Below are 19,846 nucleotides of genomic sequence, written 5' to 3'. Positions count from 1 at the left end.
TGGATGAACTGTCCCCTAAATTAGGAATATGGGTGGGGCAAGTTTTCAGCAAGAGACTTGCAAGACTGTTGTCAGTCTTATACAGTAGAACAGATACAAAACATGAATATCAGATGAACAACCTTTATTGTAAAGTTACATTAAAGTCTGAAAGTGCTTCTCCCCTCCTATCGTCTTTACAGCCTATGAAACTAGGGAGGGTTTCTTCTGAGTCTCTTATCTTCCCCACATTCCTGCAGTGGGCTCAGCTACCTTGCATTTATCTGTTCCCTTGGTTGTGTCTCTTTGCCCTGTCTCCCAAAGTCATTCCCAGATACCATGATATCCACCAAACTCTCCCTTGCAGAAAGCAGAGGGAGGAAGGAACTCTTGATTAGGTGAATTCTGGGTTCACTTTTATCTTCACATGGCTGGTGGGAGGGGATGTCTATTCATGTATGAAAATACCCAGCATTGTGCAATCGTAGGAGATGACCAATCTGAGCTCAAGGGTCAGGTAAATGCAGAATCAATTTGGAGTCTTGAATCAAGTTTCAAGTTTCAAATCATGTTTCAAAGCTAAATATTATTATATAGGTGGTCCTCATTTAGCAACTGCAGTTGGAAATGCCCCCACAAGAGTATGCCCCCATAAGAGATTTAAATCCCATCCCCTTGAAGTCTGTTATCTGGTGCCATTTTGTTTACTTTATTGTCATTGCACCTCATACAATGAAATCAAACACCATCTTTAGTGCATATCATGACCATGAAAATAAACACAAACACACATCCTTCACACTCCACACATTGAATTGAAAACTTCCAATACCTCACCAACACTACACTATACAGTAGAATTCAACAGAGTTACTGCCCTGGGATAGAAGTTGTTTTTCAGCCTATTGGTCCTTGTTTTTATTATCCTGTACCGTCTGCCAGATGGTAATAGTTCAAAAAAAGGGGTTCCCAGGATGAGATGGATCTTTGAGAATGTTTTGAGCTTTCTTAAGGTAGTAGAAACTATAAAGCTCTTCCAAAGAGGGGAGAGGGCAATCAACGATCTTCTGGGCAATGACGTTAATCCTCTGGAGTGCTGTCCTATCTGCCACTGTGCAATTGGCAAATCATACACAGGTGCAGTAAGTTAAGATACTCTCTATGGTGCAGTGGTAGAAGGTCACCAGCAGTTTTTCATTCAGTTGTTGTTTTCTGAGAAGTTTTCATCTCTGCTGGGCCCTTTTGACCAGTGCTGCAATGTGAGCACCCCAGGTCAGGTCATCTTTTATGGTAACACCCAGAAACTTTTGCCTTGACCATTAGTAGATCAGGTTCTGTTATATAGGTAGCATGAAATAAACCCACAGTTCTTTTGAACTGCATCCTGGCTCCTGACTTCTTGTGCCTGGCAACAGTTGGATAATTAGTTGTGCACCGATATAATCCAGCATGACTATATGGATGCATACCAACATACATGTCTTTTCTCCAGATTATTAGTGGCTATCAACTGCCTCCAAGTAATCTCTCCAAAAGTAACAAGGCTGATCCTTTAGTCAAAATAGAAATTCATGGTGTTCCAGCGGATATGACAAAACGGCAGACTTCTGTCATAAAGAATAATGGTAAGTTGAATGAAATAGAAAGTTGTGAGAGTTAATTCAATAATCTGTAAAGCCTATCAGAGTTAAGAATGCATGGAACTCGCTAAATTCTGTCAATTACAATATTGCGTATATTAACTTATTTTTTTCTATTACATCAAATGTTCTTCAGGTTTTTTTATTAATGGGGTTTTCAAATGCATTTTTTTTGGGGGGGGGGAAATGGTTTACACAGAACTTTCTGAAATACATATGATTTACAATACATAAGTTTACATACTAACAACAATACATTGTTGTTACAAATAAAATTATAATTATTATTTATTCATTAAATTTCTAATGAATTCTATATGTATAATGCATGGCTATTACTAATAACCATCATTTTTGTATGCAACTTTCAGTAACAGGATTGATTTTAACCCAATTGCCATTATTTTGTATTCTAATACATCATATTTCAATACAAAGTTTGTAACATTATACAAACATAGTGTTCACCAATGGAAGAAGTTCATTTTTGTAACATTTCCAAAGATATCCCTATTTTTTAAAATGTGGATGATGAGCAGAGAAGATGATTTGATTCATCAATGAAAATTGATGAATTTATAGGTATTTGGTTATTCTAGTAGGTCACACATTTTGGAATAAGAGGGATTGCTGTTATTTTATTTGATCGAAGTTCAAATAATCAATCAAAGTTCTTATTTGTTGTTGTGCCAAACAGTTGAAGAGTCTTAAAGAATAACAGAATAATGAGCCATAAACATAAATCTTTAAGTTATGCACACCATGAAAGTAGTTTAACATTGATACAACATTGACATTCAGTGTATAGTGCAGTTTGTATCTCAGGCAGACCTAAATTAGGGAAAATATCCATAACCCTCCCCCCCCCAATTAAGACGAAGCCCCTTGAAAAAAAGGATATGATGGAAAAAGAGGTGGTATTCAGCCAGTTCTGACAGGTTCTGGAGAACTGGTAACGGAAATTTTGATTAGCTCAGAGAACCGGCAAATCCCACTTCTGACTGGCCCCACCCCCATCTATTCTCTGCCTCCTGAGTCCCAGCTGATTGGCTGGGTCTTCTTTTATTACCTTGCACAAGAGAACAGAGCAGGAAAGCAGGTTAGTGGGGTGGGGAGGGAATGGAGATTTTACAGTATCCTTCCCCTGCCATGCCCACCAAGCCACACCATACCCACCTAGCCACAGCCACAAATCCGCTAGTAAAAAAAAATGAATACCACCACTGCCTGGAATCAAGAAATGCACATTAGGATATAATTGTGTAAAACTGTACTGCATTAGGGGAAAAAATTACAATACAGGTAGTCCTTAACTTACAACCATAATGGGACCAAAACTTCCATGCTAACCAAGGCAGTTGTTATTTGAATCACGTTCAATTTTACAACCTTTTTTTGCACAGTTGGTAAGCAAATCATGCGGCCATTAAACAAATCTGACTCCCCTACTGACTTCATTTCTCAGAAGCCAACTGGGAAGGTTGCAATTGGTAATCACATCAGCCCAGGATTCTGTAACCATTAAAAAATATATTTTTAATTAATTTTTTAAATTTATTTTTAACATACAATAAATCCATTCCATTTCAATCGTGTGTCAATTAGGTACATATTTCATGTGCTTAACGATTACTAATAATATTCTTCTTAACAATATAATAATAATCACATTCCCATATATATATATAATATAAGTAATATTCAAGCATGTCTATTACACTAGTTTCTCTTATTGCTTTATAAATACATCTAATCCCTTTTAATTAATTTTATTTTCTAGCCATTTATAAAACAAGTCCCATACCATGCAATATTCAGATTCTTCTTTTTCTTTAATTTCTAGTGTTAATCTATTCATTTCTGCACATTCAAATATTCTTTTCAATTACCTTTTCCTCTATCGGTATCTTTAATGTAACTATTAAAAATGCATGCCAGTTACCAAGTTTCTGAATTTTGATCAAGTGTCCAAGGTGATGTTGCCATGTTCATAAGTGTAAGGATGAGGTTATAAGTCACTTTTTCAATGCTGTTGCAGAAGTCCCAATATTTAAAAAAATATCTCGAGTTTTCTTTCCTGTTTATTTCAGCTTTGAACCCTAGATGGAATGAGACATTCACCTTTACTGTCCAAGTTCCAGATCTTGCCTTAATACGCTTTGTGGTAGAAGATCAGATGGCAGTTCTTGCCAATGACTTCCTTGGCCAATTTACTTTGCCACTTTTGAGCATGAATAAAGGTAAGGCTATGGTTTTCTGACTAATCTATATACAGCATATAAAAAAAGCAAAATATCGCACATGCATCATCACAACATCTCCAGAACCGTAAAGCCTACAAACTTGAAATTTTATGTGTCAGGGCTCCAACAAATCTACCCCCATTCAAATCATAAGTCTCTAGCCATATCAGGGTAAAAAAAAACTGATTTATTAGGAGTGGCCATGTTGACATTAGCTGGGTGCGGTCAACACTAAAATACATCATTCATTTTCCCCAGCCCCGGGTGTATATTCTCCAATGGGATACATCCATAGCCAAGAATCATCAATCATGCTCTCCAGTAATATTCTTGCACGAGAACAGCTTTGGGCTGCCAAGGTGATTATCTAAGGCATTTAAGGAATGCACTGCTTTCCCCCACTCCCTTTCTGCTGGCAACTAAGAAAACCAAAGGAGTATTTTTTTTTAGTTGACATGATGTTCCTCTTGGCTTCTAGGTGCTCACTAAGAAAGGATTTTTCAAAATGACCATCAGAGCATTAGTATTTCCTATATTATTATTAACATGCTCTGATGCTAAGAGTTCTACTCCCCTCCCCACCCTGAAAAGAAATCTGTTCCAAATGCAAAACACAAGTAGAGGAGCGGAGTTTCAGTTTCAGTTTTAGCTTCACAGCACCAAGCAGCTTTAGTACAGAACAGTTGAGCTAAGCCACGCCCAGGCTCCTTGCTGTCTCCTTCTTGTTCACACAGCAAATACTGTTTCAGTTTCCAAACACACTGACAGGATGCTCACCAGATGAATACTAATGGATGCTGGTAGGCAGAGGCAGAATTTCCCCCCCTTATTTTCCTCCTCAAAAACTAAACCCGATCACATAGTTTTGTAGTGAAGAATGGGTACCCTGCTAGTAAGAGATAATGAGCAGTTGCCTGCCCTTTAAAAAAAATAAAATCCAAGGAACAATGTAAGGTGAGGAGAATTACCATCTGTAGCAGAAAACATGGCAGCACAATATTTGATTTTAAAGTCCTAGCATTAATGTCTATGGAGATTCTCAGTCATTCAGATCATGGTTGTCCCAAAGGTGCTTTTTCAAGAGGCAACTGGACTTCCTTTGTTTTTCTTTGAAGAATGTTTCACTTCTCATCCAAGAAGCTCCTTCAGCAAAGGCAGCAAAGTTCACATTCTGGACAGACAGGACTGCTGGTTTGAAAGAGGTCATCTACATTAAATTTGCACAGCCCACTCTCAACAGAGAGGGAGGGATATGTCACCTTCTATCTCAGGGGTGTCAAACTCAGTTTCATTGAGGGTCACATCAGGGTTGTGTTTGACCTCAGGGAGCTGGAGTAGGCGTGGCTAGGATGGGTGTGGCCAGCTTGATGTCACTTGTGTTGGGGGCACCTCACCTGTGGTGGCCCAAGCACTCTGCCAGAGAAAACGGGCTCCCGAGCTCCGTTTTTGGCTGCAATGGCCCCCTGCAACACTCTGCCAGTGAAAATAGAGGTCGGGAGGGCCTCCCAAGATCCATTTTCACTGGCAGAGGCACAGGTCAGTCCTTTTCTGTTTCCAGGGTGACCCCATGGGCCTGCTCAAAGCACTCCATGCACCAGATCCAGCCTCCGGGCTTTGAGTTTGACACCCCTGATCCATCTCCTCTTTACAATACGGTCCTTTCAGCATTTCCAAGAAGGTTCCATATCCATTTGCAATATTCAGATGATTCTGAGAGTACAGATAAACCTCCAAGTGGCCTCCACAACTCTCAGAAAGACTGCTAATGACCAGATGATTGCAAGGAATTAAATCCTTCCATTCAGGGGTGGGATTCTACAGGTTCGCACCTATTTGCTAGAACCAGTTGTTAACATTCTTAGCATTTCGAAGAACTGGTTGTTAGATGAAATGACTGGCCTAATCCTGTAAGGAAGGCAGGAAGGGAACATTCTGGTGTTGCTTACAGAAACTGCCTCTCCGTTAACCCTTATTACATTCTTGGCAGGACTAGACTTCCTGTCTCAGGAACATCTCTGGAGTTTTTTCCCCCTCCTTTGCTGGTACTTTGCTTGCATAGAGTGACCATTCAAAGTTACAATGGCACTGAAAAAAGTGACTTATGACCCTTTTTCACACTTACAACTGTTGCAGCATCCCCACACTCATGAGAAGCCAGGCGAGGAGATGTGTGCCTCAATGCGAGTGATATTGAGTTGGCCATGCCCAGCCAATAACATGACCACCAAGCCACGTCCACCCGGTCACATGACCATCAAGCCACGCCCACCAACTAAGACACGCTCACAGAACCGGTTGTTAAAAAATTTGAATCCCATCCCTGCTTCCATTCCCCATTGCAAGAATGGTTGCAAGAACTGGGCATGGCTAGTCTAGTGAAGAGAAGGACCAGGGATGACATGATAGCAGTGTTCCAATATTTGAGAGCCTGCCAGAGAGAGGAAGGAAACAACCTATTTTCCAAGGCATCTGAAGGCCAGACAAGGAACAATGAGGTAGGACTAGATCTCACGATCTCCCAGTTTCTAGCTTGGTGCCTTAACCCAAGATCAAAATTTGAGAGGGATGATGTAAGTTGTCCTTCAGCAAGAGTGACTGGCTGTGTTTTGCCCATCCTAACCTAAAATATTATTTTTAATTCACTCTTTTGTAGCACAGATTTTAGTTCATATGTAAGGGACTTTATGTTGTGAGATTGTTTTCCTAACTTTGTGTGCTTTCACTCACAATGTAGCTAGGTAGTTAAAAAGCTAAGAGGTCTTGAAGAATGCTAAATTTAGATTCTACATTCTGGTAAGGAACCCTGCCAGTTGTGGTTCTTGTTTATGATCACACATACTGTAGTATAATGAATTATTGTAGCTATTGATCATTTAAGTGATTATATATTGATACCCAGTTATTATCGAGGTGGTGCAGTGGTTAGAATGCAGTACTGCAGGCTACTTCTGCTGACTGCCAGTTGACTGCAATTTGGCAGTTCGAATCTCACCAGGCTCAAGGTTGACTCAGCCTTCCGTCCTTCCGAGGTCATAAAATGAGGATCCAGATTGTTGGGGGCAAAAGGCTGACTCTGTAAACTATTTAGAGAGGGCTGTAAAGCACTGTAAAGTAGTGCATACGTCTAAGTGCTATTGCTATCTGTTGTAATATTTACAGATTTACTGGTGTTTGATCTTCTAGAATTAGCAGTTCAGCAAGCACCAGAAAACCTTATTCCTGTCTTTAGCTCATCAGTAGACAAAATAGAATATACATCCCAACCAAGGGAAGAAACTATACTCTGAATTTAGAGAATAGGAAAATGTCAGACCATATTTAATACGCAGACATTGTTCTAATGTGGAGCCTTCTGAAGTCAAACTAGTTTCCAGTTTCCAGCCATCAACTTGCCTAGAAATGATTCCTCCAGGAGCTGCAGGAAACAAGTTTCTCTCCCCCTTTCAAATGCAAGTTATAAAATATTACTTCGAATTTAACATTACATACACAGCCCAATAAAAGAGCCATTGAAATGCTCAGTTATATTTCATGCTAGCTTTTGAGGCCCTTAACCATAATAAAAAATAAAATAAAAGTTGACAGCACACAGAACAAAGATAAGTCACCAGTAAAAAGGAGTGAGCATGATTTGAATATTTTTAAATTTACAAAAGGAGGAGATTAAACTCGGATTCCTTTTGTTATCCTTTGCTGCCTTTCTTGATTGAACTGGAACTTCAGTTATACATAGACAGTCAGTTTGGTTTAGTGGTCAATGCACCAGGCTAGAAAGTGGGAAAACTTGAGTTCTAGTCCAGCCTCAGCCATGAAAGACAGTTGGGTGAACCTTGGGCCAATCACCCTCCCTCAGTGCAGTCTACCTCACAGGGTGGTTGTTGGCAAAATAGGACAAAGGTGTGTTGGATAGGTGTACCACGGGGACTTATCTGTAAAGATAATAAGGTGGGATACAGTGAAATAATAAATAATCTATCTATGTATATATACAAGCAAAATACCACTCACACATCATCACAAATTCCCCAGAACTGTAAAGCCTACAAAGTTGAAATTTGGCACGTATGTTCCTCTTGGCTTCTAGGTGCTCACTAAGAAATGATTTTTCAAAATGACCATCAGAGCATTTAGTATTTCCTATATTATTTTTAACACACTCTGATGCCAAGGAGTTCTACTCCCCCTTCCCACCCGAAAAGAAATCTGTTCCAAATGCAAAACTCAAGCAGAGGAGTTTCACTTTCAGTTTTAGTTTCACAGCACCAAGCAGTTTTATTACAGAACAGTTGAGCTAAGTCATGCCTAGGCTCCTTGCTGTCTCCTTCTTGCTCACACAGCAAATACTGTTTCAGTTTCCAAACAGCCTTCAACTCTTTCACACATTGACAGGTCCCTAGCCAGATGAATACCGATGCTGGTAGGCAGAGGCAGAATTTTTTCCCTCTTATTTTCCTCCCCCAAAACTAAGCCCAACCACATAGTTTTGTAGCAAAGCATGAGTATTGAGCTAGTAGATAAATGAATACCTTTATGTCTATAAAAATCACAGTGCACACTTATTAATTTGCACATTTAAGCCTCTGCCTAATTCTGAATTAGACTGAATCCTGATTGTTTTACAAATACCCCGACTTGTTTGGGGCATTTAAATTAACCAAAATTAGATTTAGAGAATAAGAGAAGGTATTTTATCTAAGAGTGTTTGAAATGAATTTAAGTTTGTGTGATGGAAATCAGTCATGTTCTCTAGTTCATTTCTTCTGCTATTACATACTTGCAAAAAGCATAACATTCCATTTGTAAAATATTTTCCTGGGTGTAATATTGCATGCCCATCATCATAAAATATCCAAAGACATATTAAGCTAATTTCACACTGCATGAAGCATCATGAAATATTTAGACTCTAATGAGATGACAAACTTGGTGTGCTGTCAGAGAATATCTACAAGTGTTATTATGGAAGGGGAAAACATCTATTTATCAATAACACAGAGCACCTAAAATCAATGATAAAATATATACTTGTGTATTGCTGCATGAAGTTAGTCAGAGAAAATAGAAAGAGGATTCTTCTGAAAAATCTATATCAAATTGATCTATTGTTGAAACCACACAAAGAGGAACAATTGTTTAAAATTTTGTAAACATACATGTTTTTTTCTGAGGAAGTGTATTTCTGCATGTGCCACAGTGTGCACGTAAGCCATACTCCAGTAACGTAAGACTAGACCAGACTAGACTAGACTAGAATAGACTAGACTAGACTAGACTAGAATAGAATTCTTTATTTGACCAAGTCCCTTCTAGCACTGGTGATGTAACAGTCAGACTGTTGATCCATCTAATTCACTAAGTCCATGTGGATGGTTCATTTTTTCCACTGTTGTTTCTTTCTTGACATGCTTGCATTGTTGTCTTCTTGGTTTTCTTTCAGGTTATCGCCATGTTCCATTGGTCTCCAAACTTGGAGTCACCCTCAAGCCTGCCTCCCTGTTTGTCTACATATGGTACTTTCAACAGTAATGCATCGCCCGCTCTTCCATCTGTGTGTTTTAATAAAGCAACCATGGTCCAAACAGGTGATACGTTCTACTTTCTAATAGAAGAACTAAATGTTTATAGTACCTGAAGCTTTATGTAATAGGCATTAGGTCTAAGGAATAGGCATTCTGGCACATATTTGGTTGTGTGTGTGTGTGTGTGTGTGTGTGTGTGTTCAATTGTTGTGGAAGAAAAGCTTTATAGATGGATGGATGGATAGATAGACAGATAAACAAATAAGTTTAAGAAAATCAGCAGTGAGCAAACACAGTCATTATTTTTCTGAATCATAAATTCTTCAGGAAGACAATTTGTCAAATGGCTGAATAGCCATCACATTAAATCAGAATAAAAGGCTCAACTTCAAAAGACACACTCATTTAAAACTGACTTAACAACTCTTGCTTATCAACAAAAAAATCAGGCTCACTTGTAGTCCTAAGCCGAAGACCTGTACAGAGTCATAGAATCAGAGTTAGAATTGGGTGTCTAGTCCATGTTGGTTAGCACAAGAATCTAAATGAATTTAGCCCTGAAAGATTCTCTTTGGTATCTAAAAATTTCCAGCAAAGCAGAAGTCCATCACTTCTCCATCTCACTGGTTCCATTAGCAAAGAGTTCTTAACTTTAGGAGAATTTCTTTTAGATTTTGCTAGAATCTGATTAGCCAAAACGGATTTCATGCCCTGAATTTCAGATGTTCTCTGCCATCCTATTAGGGGACAAAAAAAAAAAAAAAAAATCAAATGGCAATGGCAAGATTGACAAAACCAGGAAGCAGTTAAGCATACCTCTGCTACATGTCCATCCTAAATTGCCTACTACTGAAGATGTTTCAGTGATTAAAAAACCAGGACTGGAACAGAGTTAAGCACATTAGCCTGTAATGTGTACTTAGCCCTTTTACCTCCGCAGCAATTGCAGACTGCAAAATAAATAGATTGGCCTTTTATGCCCCTGTGCTAATGGGGACATTTGCACATAGAGGGTACTCGTTGCATGTAGATAACTAAATGACAATGGACCATGAAAAAGCCATTATAATTTCCCCACGATTAGCAACTTGTTATGTGCAGCTAGCCACCTCCCGTATGTACCTACTCTCCAAGGCAAATGCTTTGGTTAATGTGGCAGAAGAGCTCCGTCCAGGAAATAAGGGGGAGGGGACCACATCCTAATGAACAAATAATTCAATTGCCTCTGACAATGTTCAAATTACATCCTTCTCCAGTGGGGAAGCATTTTCCTGTGTTCAGCTGGATGTTGCTTTGTTGAGCAATCAGCATCATCACAATTCTGTGAAAAACGACCTGCTGATTTTTCATAGTCGGAGGCATTCTTGGAATTATGGACTGCAGCATATATAGCTGTTAATACTGTTCACAGGAGATTTAATGTTACGATAGATGAAGAAAGTCAACATGTCTAGTGAGGTTTCCAGCTATTTATATTCCTGCCAAGAATTGCACACAGGTTAAGGCGCCAACTTTTCATCACCATCATGGAGCACAGAAGATTAAAAATGTTGGGTGAATCAAACTCAGAATCACCTTTATGCCTTCAGCTGTGGACCACAACGTCTGATTTGCCTTAATGAACAAAGCAGTATTGATGTGGTGCTTTTTGCTCTACGCAGTCCTTGTTCTGTTTAGAACCATAATTGCTATCAGTCATAGCATTGATCTGGGTGGCAATGGGAGACAAGGCTACATTCTGCACGAAAAGGACCACTGGTTTGAAATAGGTCATCTACATCAGGCCGCCAATCTTTTGGACCTCAAGGACCACCAAACCCATGGATCCGATTAAAAGTGAAATCTTGTCCAATTAGGATACAGACTGTTTGGTAGTTGTGAAGTTTTCTAGTAAAAAGTGAAGGAAGCAGACCTTCCTTCTAATCCTTGCCTTTGAGAAAGGACAACACCCTGTTTAATGAAGAAAGAAGAGATTGTAAAATGGAACTTAGTTGAACTTAGAAACCAAAAGGGTTTGGTTATATCTCCATGCAACTTGTAAATATTATGGATGTGATTATCATACCTAGTGATGATTGTGTATATTTGAAAAAGAAATGAGTGCCTTTCGGTAGAAGATGGTCAGGTCTCAAGGATGATTAAATGACCAGAAGCTTTCTTTCACTTGCTGTAAATTTATATAATATTTCAGAAGTTTCCTGGAGTGAAAAATGTAACAGAGTACTTTTTAGATGGCTGTATGAACACCTTACCAATTGCATAGGCAGGGACATCTGCATTCGTCACAGAAATCTTTTCTGGATCCTGATAACATAGACTTAACTAAGAGATAAAGGTTTGTTTCAGATAGTGAAACAGGTTGAGAGCCTCTGTATCGTGGAACTGAAATTTGGTTTACAGCAAATTGGAAAGAGGTATCTTCTTCTTGGGGAAGTTGGGAATGATATACTTATAATATTTGGCAAAGACTTAAATGTTCTGTATATCTTTCACACACCTGTATTTTATTCCTACAAAAGCATAATCTCTTTTGAAGAATTTTTTTTTTTCTGGAAACCAACTGCCCAAATGCAATCTTCCAATCTGTTGTGGTCTGAGTTTTCTACCTTGGCACACAGGTGATGAATCTGAAGGTGGTAAAACATGACTCAGTTATACTGCTAATGATCTAATGCACCAGTGGAGTTTATAAGCAGTTGATACAAGTATTCAATTAAGGAACAACCTAGAGCAGTGTTTCCTCATCTTTGGAAACCTGAAGATATATGGATTTTAATTCCCTGGGAGTTGATGTCCATACACCTCAAAGTTGCTAAGGTTGAGAAACACCGATTTAGAACATTCCAGAAAACATCATTAAGGAGATTCTTCTAAGGCACAGATCACAATCTTAGGCATCAGTTTCTTGTTTCCATACATTTCATGGCAACAAAAAACTCTTTCATCCTTCCAATCATTAATACAACATAAGACTTATTAAGTGATAATTGGGCCCTTAGAAATTCACTGAAATCTCAACATGCAATCTGTTTTGAACTTGATTTGTAAGGGCAAATTTATCCCAAGCCAGAGGTTGTATTCAGCAGGTTCTGACCAGTTCTGGAGAACCAATAGCGGAAATTTTGAGAAGTTTGGAGAACCGGCAAATACCACCTCTGACTGGCCCCACCCCCATCTATTCTCTGCCTCCCAAGTCCCAGCTGATTGGCTGGGTCTTCTTTTGTTGCCCTGCACAGGAGAATGGAGCTGGAAAGCAGGTTAGTGGGGTGGGGAGGGAATGGGATTTTGCAGTAACCTTCCCCCAGGAGTGGGGAGGGAATAGAGATTTTGCAGTATTATTCCCCTGGAGTGGGGTTGAAATGGAGATTTTACAGTATCCTTCCCCTGCCATGCCTACCAAGCCACATCATGCCCACCAAGCCATGCCCACAGAACTGGTAGTAAAATTTTTGAAACCCACCACTGTCCCAAGCTAAACTCCATATGGAAGCTAAAAGTCATAGATGTATCCCTTCTACAAGGTGGTTTCTCTGTCTCAGATAATTTATCTTCCAATTTGCTGAAGCTGCTTCCAAAGCATTTTCATACATCCACTTTAGTTGAGCTATAAAATTCAGGGTGTTGTTTAGAACTAGACTTCTAGCTATAAAATTCAGGGTGTTGTTTAGAACTAGACTTCTCCAAAGTCAGTCATTCTGCAAATGAGTGACCATAAAAATCAAATAAATGAGGAGAACTTACTTAGCTTTAACCACTGCCATAAAGTTGATAAAAAATATTGCTCCTGTTGGGATACGATGGAAGGGAGGCACTTCCATACACAATGCAATTTGATTCAGAAAGGCAGAGAAAGGTTCTGATTTCGTTTTGTTGATGAACAGTTTGAAATCTTCCAATTAGGAAGGGAACCTGCTGAAAGCTGTATTTACTCAGCAACTACAGATGCCAAGTTATCTGTACTCATAGCATCCCCTTTTCTTAACATAATATTTTCTATTTTATTGTTGAAAGTGATTAGAATGTTGCTTGCAATCTGTCCTATTTGAAGGCCATAATTGCTATCAATCACTCTTAAGTAATTGGCAGTGCTGGTCTAATGCAGAGGAAAAACAACAAAGCAAAAAAAAAGATACGGAGTAGAAAGCCTGAGGATAATAGGTTCTTTCTTTTTCTTAAAGAATTTTATTAATTTTCAATAAACAAACATACACAAAGAAAACACAAAACATGAAAAAATAAAACTTCTTTTTGGAAAGCGGCCTAGTCCCGGGTTACATCTTTTGGTACAGACATAAATCAAGTTCATGCTCACTTTATATACCATTTCATATCTTATTTACCATTCTATATTTTCTATATGGCTTCTCCCCTCTTTTCACTCTCTTAATTCTATTTTATTTATTTCATCTCCATTTAGATCATTATACTGATATCTTTTGTCCATTCTGTAATCATCCATTTTTCTTATTAACACAATATTTCTCCTGTAATCACTAACTGAAGTATGATGCCTTTATATCTTTCCCCTAAATTTAACACTTAAAACAATATATAATTCTCATTCTGATTCTGCTTAGCACATTCTAAAACTACCTACTACATTTTAAGATAGAAAAATAATAAATTTATAATATAATTGAAACAATAATCCATAATATATTAAACTTTATCATTTATGCATTTTGGTATTTTGTTAAATCCTATAAAAATCAAATTTTCTAACATTGTTTCAGATAAAAGAAAACAATAAACTAATACGTTCATAATATGGTTGAAACAATAATCCAAAGCAAATTAAACTCTATCATTAAACCTTAAACATTTTACATATTCCCTTTAATATTTTATTAAATCATAAAATATTCCAATTTTCTAACTCTATTTCAACAATACTACAATACAATCTTGTGTGCTTTTGAAGAATCTCTTTTTAATTGTATTTTACCCTAGGATAATAGGTTCTTGCAGGTAGCATAGTCTGCTGTTTGTAGATAGGTTTTTCTTGCTTCGATGGTCAAAAAAGAAGAGAAAAAATGGATCCTGATCAGTGGCGGGATTCAAATAATTTGTTGTTAACTGGTTTTCTGTCCTAATCACTGGCTGGGTAGGTGTGGCTGGATGGTCATATGACTGGATGGGCATGGCCAACTCGACATCCTCATGTCGAGGGGCCCCTCGCCTTGCCCCGCATCTTCTCACCACACTTGTTCCCGCTTCGCTCCTCCTCTCCCAGCCACTCCTTGTCACGCCTGGCCGCTTACCTCACCGCCCAGCTGAGTGAGTGGACAGGCTGCAAGGCAAGGAGTGGGAGGGGAGGGGAGGGGAGGGAAGGGGTAAGACAGGCACACTATTCAGCCGGTTCATCAAACTGCACAAAAAGTTAGCTACCAGTTTTACCGAATATGTGTGAACCAGCTGAATTTCACCACTGGTCCTGAAATATAGTTTAGGATTCAAAAAAAAAAAAAAGAACCCCTCAATATACAAGATTGAGTGAAAACTGTGAAGAATACTGAAGAAGCTCAGAGGGCAGGTTTAAATGTGCAGAGTAGGGCTTTCCTCCTTGGTATGTATGTATGTATGTATGTATGTATGTATGTATGTATGTATATATATTTTATAAATTTGTGAAACTAGTAGCTTTGTTGGATAAATTCTTATTGTGCCTGCTCATACTATTTCTTCACCCTAGTAGCTTCCATTACTTTGGTCTCTTGGACCTGGATTCTGTAACTCATCATCTTCAACTGGAAGAGAGGTTGTGCTAAGTTCTTCCCTAATATTTGGCTGGGATGCCAATGCCTCCTGCAAGGTCTTGAGGACTCAAGATAAACATGATAATCATCTAGCAAAAGATGCACTTCCTAGTTTAATGAAGGTACATCTACCTACGTAGACCAAGATTGTCTACAACATCTCCAAGTTTAATTATTTCATCAGACTCCAAAAGATCGCTAGGGTATCATGAAATTAGGATACCAAACTCATAAAATCTAGCAATCCTGAAAAATATTTGGAAATTTAATTATTTATGTTTTTGTAAAGGATGACTGCACCATTGAGTCAAACTGCATGCTAATTCCTATAATATTTACTCACAGAAGTTATGTTCTCTAATAATATTCCAAAAAAGAATCCGGCAATCTACACGTTTACTTTTACACCAGGGAAAATAACATGAAAAATCAATTTCATAACATTATTTTTTTATAACAATGTCCTTCACAGAAATATTTGAAAAAGTCAGCCCAAGACAGCAAGATTTGTACAGAATGAGTAATTAGAATGGCAATAAATAGCCTAGAATAAGTTTTTAAACATCTAACATACAAATAAAAAGTTGCCAGACACTTAATAAATTAAAATGAACATGTCAGTTGGTGCTCCATTCAAAATCCAAGAAAGAAATACTTAGACTCCATAAATAAGATAAAAGAATTCTTTTACTGAAAAATGAAGTGGTAGCATCAAATAGGATTCTGAATCTGAGAATTTACGCGCGCAGATCACAGATACAAAGTGATGAAATTGTTCCCAACCCCCATAGTTCAAAAGATTCTTCCAATTAAAAGTTCTGAATATGATCATGTGGACATCTTCAGGTGGTGATAAGGCCTCTGTCCGTTGACCTTGGCATATTTTGATAAAGGTTTACAGCTGCGCAGAGAAAAGAAAGCTAAGCGAAAAATAGAAACCTAAAAGCAGGAATTTATACTCCCCCTCACTCCTCATTTACACAACACAAGAATGTAACACCTCCAGCTCTCTTCCCAGACCATATCCCCCCTCCTCCCCCCCGTTACTTATGGCAGCCAAAAGATGCAAAGCAGTAGTAGAAGATCTTGAAGGCTGACAGAAACTGAGAAACATGTGATTAGAAGATTGATGACCTATTTTGATTGTGTTTTCTTCTTAGCAAAAGTGAGGAAAAGCAGGCGTTATTACAAATGTATTCCCTCCCTAGTCAAGTTGTGGTGATCTTAATTTTAACATTTGAGTATATTGACCGATCATTTTAGAATTCCTCAACTTATGATCAGTTGCTTAGCAACTGTTTAAAGTTACAATGGTTAGTGCCAGGGCTACTTACAACCCAGATTAAAAGTGCCAATGCCCACCTACGTTTAGGTTTGCAGTGTCCTGCAATCACATGATTGTGATTTATGATATTTTTGTTGAAAACAAGCATTTAAGAGATGTGATGGCATAGTGGTTCGAATGCAGGATTGCAGGCTAATTCTGCCTATTGCCAAGAGTTCAATCCTGACCAGCTCAAGGTTGACTCAGCCTTCTATTTCCATACACTTTCTGACTGCTGCATTTGCTTAAGGAACGTTGCAAAACAAGTTGTAAAATCAAGCATGATCCCATGGTGGCTTACTTAGTGACCAGCATGGCTCATTTATAGCTGTAAGTCAAGGACTATCTGTAATTCTAGTTATGATGCTTGTGTACTTTTTCTTTTTAAAAAGAAGGCAAAGAATTGACATCCAACAAACATTATTACTGTATTGGTTTAACAGTCTTCCCTAGTATTTTGCATTGTAGTTTTAGAATTAAGAATTAAGTTACCCTTTTTAGTGTTATTTATTTGATTTCTATCCTAGCCCTCATCCAAGTATTTGGATTAGGGTTATATTACTTCCGTTCACTTTTTCCACCTTGCAACGATCCTGCAAATAAAAATCTCTTAAACTTTAGAATAGAACAGAATACCGATCTACAGAGGATGCTGTGGCCATCACACTTCACAGAGCGCTGAGTCATCTGGAGAACAAATAGAGCTATGTGAGGATGCTCGTTGTGGACTACAGCTCTGCGTTTAACACTATCATCCCAGATATACTAGTAACCAAACTGTATAATCTGCAGGTCCCCACCCCCACGTGCTCCTGGATTAAGAACTTTTTGACAAACAGACCACAGTCTGTTAGACTTGGCCCCCACCTTTCTTCCACTATTACACTCAGTACTGGTTCCCCCCAGGGTTGTGTCTTGAGTCCCCTGCTATATGCCTTGTACACCTTTGACTGCTCACCAAGCCACACAACAAACACCATCATAAAGTTTGCAGACAACATGACCATGATTGGTCTCATCTCCAGAGAGGATGAGATGGCATATAGGGCAAAAGTAGAGAACCTGTCTATCTGGTGTTCACAGAACAATCTGTTACTGAATGTCCATAAAACCAAAGAACTGATTATGGACTTCAGGAAACATGGACAGGACCACGCCCCACTCATCATCAATGGAGAACGAGTGGAAACTGTCCCTACGATCAGATTTCTTGGCATCCATATTTCAGCTATCTTCTGGTCCCCTGACACCAAGGCCATAGTGAGGAAGGCTCAGCAGTGGCTGCACTTCCTGCGGGTTCTCAGGAAGAACAATCTGGATAAGAAACTGTTGCTGGCTTTCTATAAAGCCTCTGTGGAGAGCACTCTGACATATTGTTTGGGTGTGTGGTATGCAGGCTCCACAACTGAGGACAGAAAAAATGTATAGAGGGTGATAAACACAACTCAAAAGATCATTGGTTGCCCTCTGCCCTCCCTGGAAGATTTAGCCAGGTCCCACTGCCAAAGCAGAATCAAGGCCATTATAGAAGACCCCTCACACCCTGGCAATTATCTTTTTGACCTGATGCCATCTGGATGGCGTTTTAGGTCAATAAAATCCCACACCACTAGACTAACAAATAGTTTCTTTCCCTGGGCCACCCGAATCACAAATAAACACAAAGTCACTACCTCATTAAGATGTGAAAAGATGTGAAATCTCAATACCCCATTCAGATGCATAATAACATATTACAGTACAATCCATCTCTTCTGTTTTATACTCGGCTAAGCGTTACAGTCAGTGTTGGATGCATATTTTATGTATATCTGTAGATATTGTACTCTCAAATTGCAAATGGAGACGTGGGTACTCTATCTTTCTTATCTTCGTTTTTAAGTGCTTTGGTTTTATTGTATTGCGAACAGTTGTTGGGGTGCATCCACAGTTTCGTTGTACTTGTACAATGACAATAAAGTTCTTCTAATTCTAATTCTAAAGAATAGAACTTGAATAGAATAGAACAGAACTAGAAGAGAAGAGAAGAGAAGAGAAGAGAAGAGAAGAGAAGAGAAGAGAAGAGAAGAGAAGAGAAGAGAAGAGAAGAGCTGGCAGGAACCCTGGGGGTCTTCTAGTCCAGCCCTCTATTACCTATACTATTTCAGATAAGTGGTTGTCTAGTCTCTTCTTAAAAATCTCCAGTAATGGAGTGCCCACGATTTCAGAAGGTAAGCTATTCCATTGGTGAATTGTCTTCACTGTTGGAAAGTTTCTCTTTAGTTCCAGGCTGCTTCCTTCTTTGGTTAGTTTCCAACCATTGATTCTTCTCCTGCCCTCTGGTGCTTCTTGAGTGTAAGATTAATCTGAAATGCAAAAACCCATCCCTCATCATTTGTATGACACAGGGCACAATGCTGTAAGATCATTTCACATTGCTTGAAATTGCAAGCAAAAAAAAAAAATAGTTCCCGGATTGCTGTGCCTTTAGCAATCATTGAATACGCATCTCTTAAAATGGGAACATTGTTTTCTTGGTATGATTATTTTGATGGCAGCCTTGAGTTTTCCTAGTAGTAAAGAGTGTTTGTGCTCATGTCAAGCAGCAAGCTCATTTGCACAGTCATCTTTTCAACATATATTCTCTTTGTAGAAAATGCAGGCAGATTCTGCATTTGACAACATACAGAAACAATTCATTTCCCAGAGAGGCCCTTTTTGGAATTTTTTTTTTTTTTTTTTGCATTCAAGCAAGAAATGAAAAAGAGAATTTCAAAAGGACAAATTCTTACAGGCTGTTTGGGTTGGATTTGGTGACCCAGAAATTATAGATAGTCTACACATTACAGATATAGTCCTCAGCTTCATTATTCAGCAACTGTTCAAACTTACAACAGCATTGAATAACTGGTCATCAGAGTTCCAGACTTCAGAAGTGTTCTTGCAGTCATGCAATCATGATTTCTAATGTTCCACTGCCTGCTTCCCACAAGCAAAGTCAACAGAGAAGCTGGCAGGAAGTCAGAAGCTGCATTTGCGTGAGGTCCTCACTTACTGACCCATGCGGTTCTTGCTTAATGATGGCAACTAGAATTGGAACTCCAACTGATCACATGACATTGCACTTTACAAATAACAGTAATTCTCAGGGGTGGGATTCTATCAGTTTGCACCTATTTGCTAGAACTGGTTGTTGACATTCTAAGCAGTTCAGAGAACCGGTTGTTAGAAGAAATTACTGGCCTAATCCTGTAAGGAAGGCAGGAAGGAAACATTCTGGTGTTGCTTACAGAAACTGCCTCCCTGTTAACTCTTATTACATTCTTGGCAGGACTAGACTTCCTGTCTCTGGAACTTTTCTGGAGTTGTTTTTCCTCCTTTGCTGGTAATTTGCTTGTGTGGTGTG

At 38.7% G+C, this 19,846-nt stretch overlaps 1 protein-coding gene across 1 annotated transcript in view; it reads left to right on the top strand.

Moving 5' to 3' along the window:
* The window catches only part of LOC113437903 (1-phosphatidylinositol 4,5-bisphosphate phosphodiesterase zeta-1-like), a 47,388-nt gene extending 38,000 nt beyond the window's left edge, over positions 1 to 9,388 (top strand). The window contains exons 10-12 of the mRNA XM_087935642.1: positions 1,472 to 1,604; positions 3,710 to 3,859; positions 9,300 to 9,388. Coding sequence (XP_087791768.1) covers positions 1,472 to 1,604; positions 3,710 to 3,859; positions 9,300 to 9,388 — 372 coding nt within the window. The remainder of the gene's footprint in view (positions 1 to 1,471; positions 1,605 to 3,709; positions 3,860 to 9,299) is intronic.
* Positions 9,389 to 19,846: the final 10,458 nt, after the last annotated feature.

This window comes from Pseudonaja textilis, chromosome 5 (assembly GCF_049901715.1).
Source record: "Pseudonaja textilis isolate UNSWEBS1 chromosome 5, rPseTex1.2, whole genome shotgun sequence".
Lineage (NCBI taxonomy): Eukaryota > Metazoa > Chordata > Lepidosauria > Squamata > Elapidae > Pseudonaja > Pseudonaja textilis.
The sequence above is the reverse complement of the archived record's forward strand: the minus strand, read 5'-3'. Positions and strand labels throughout refer to the sequence as shown.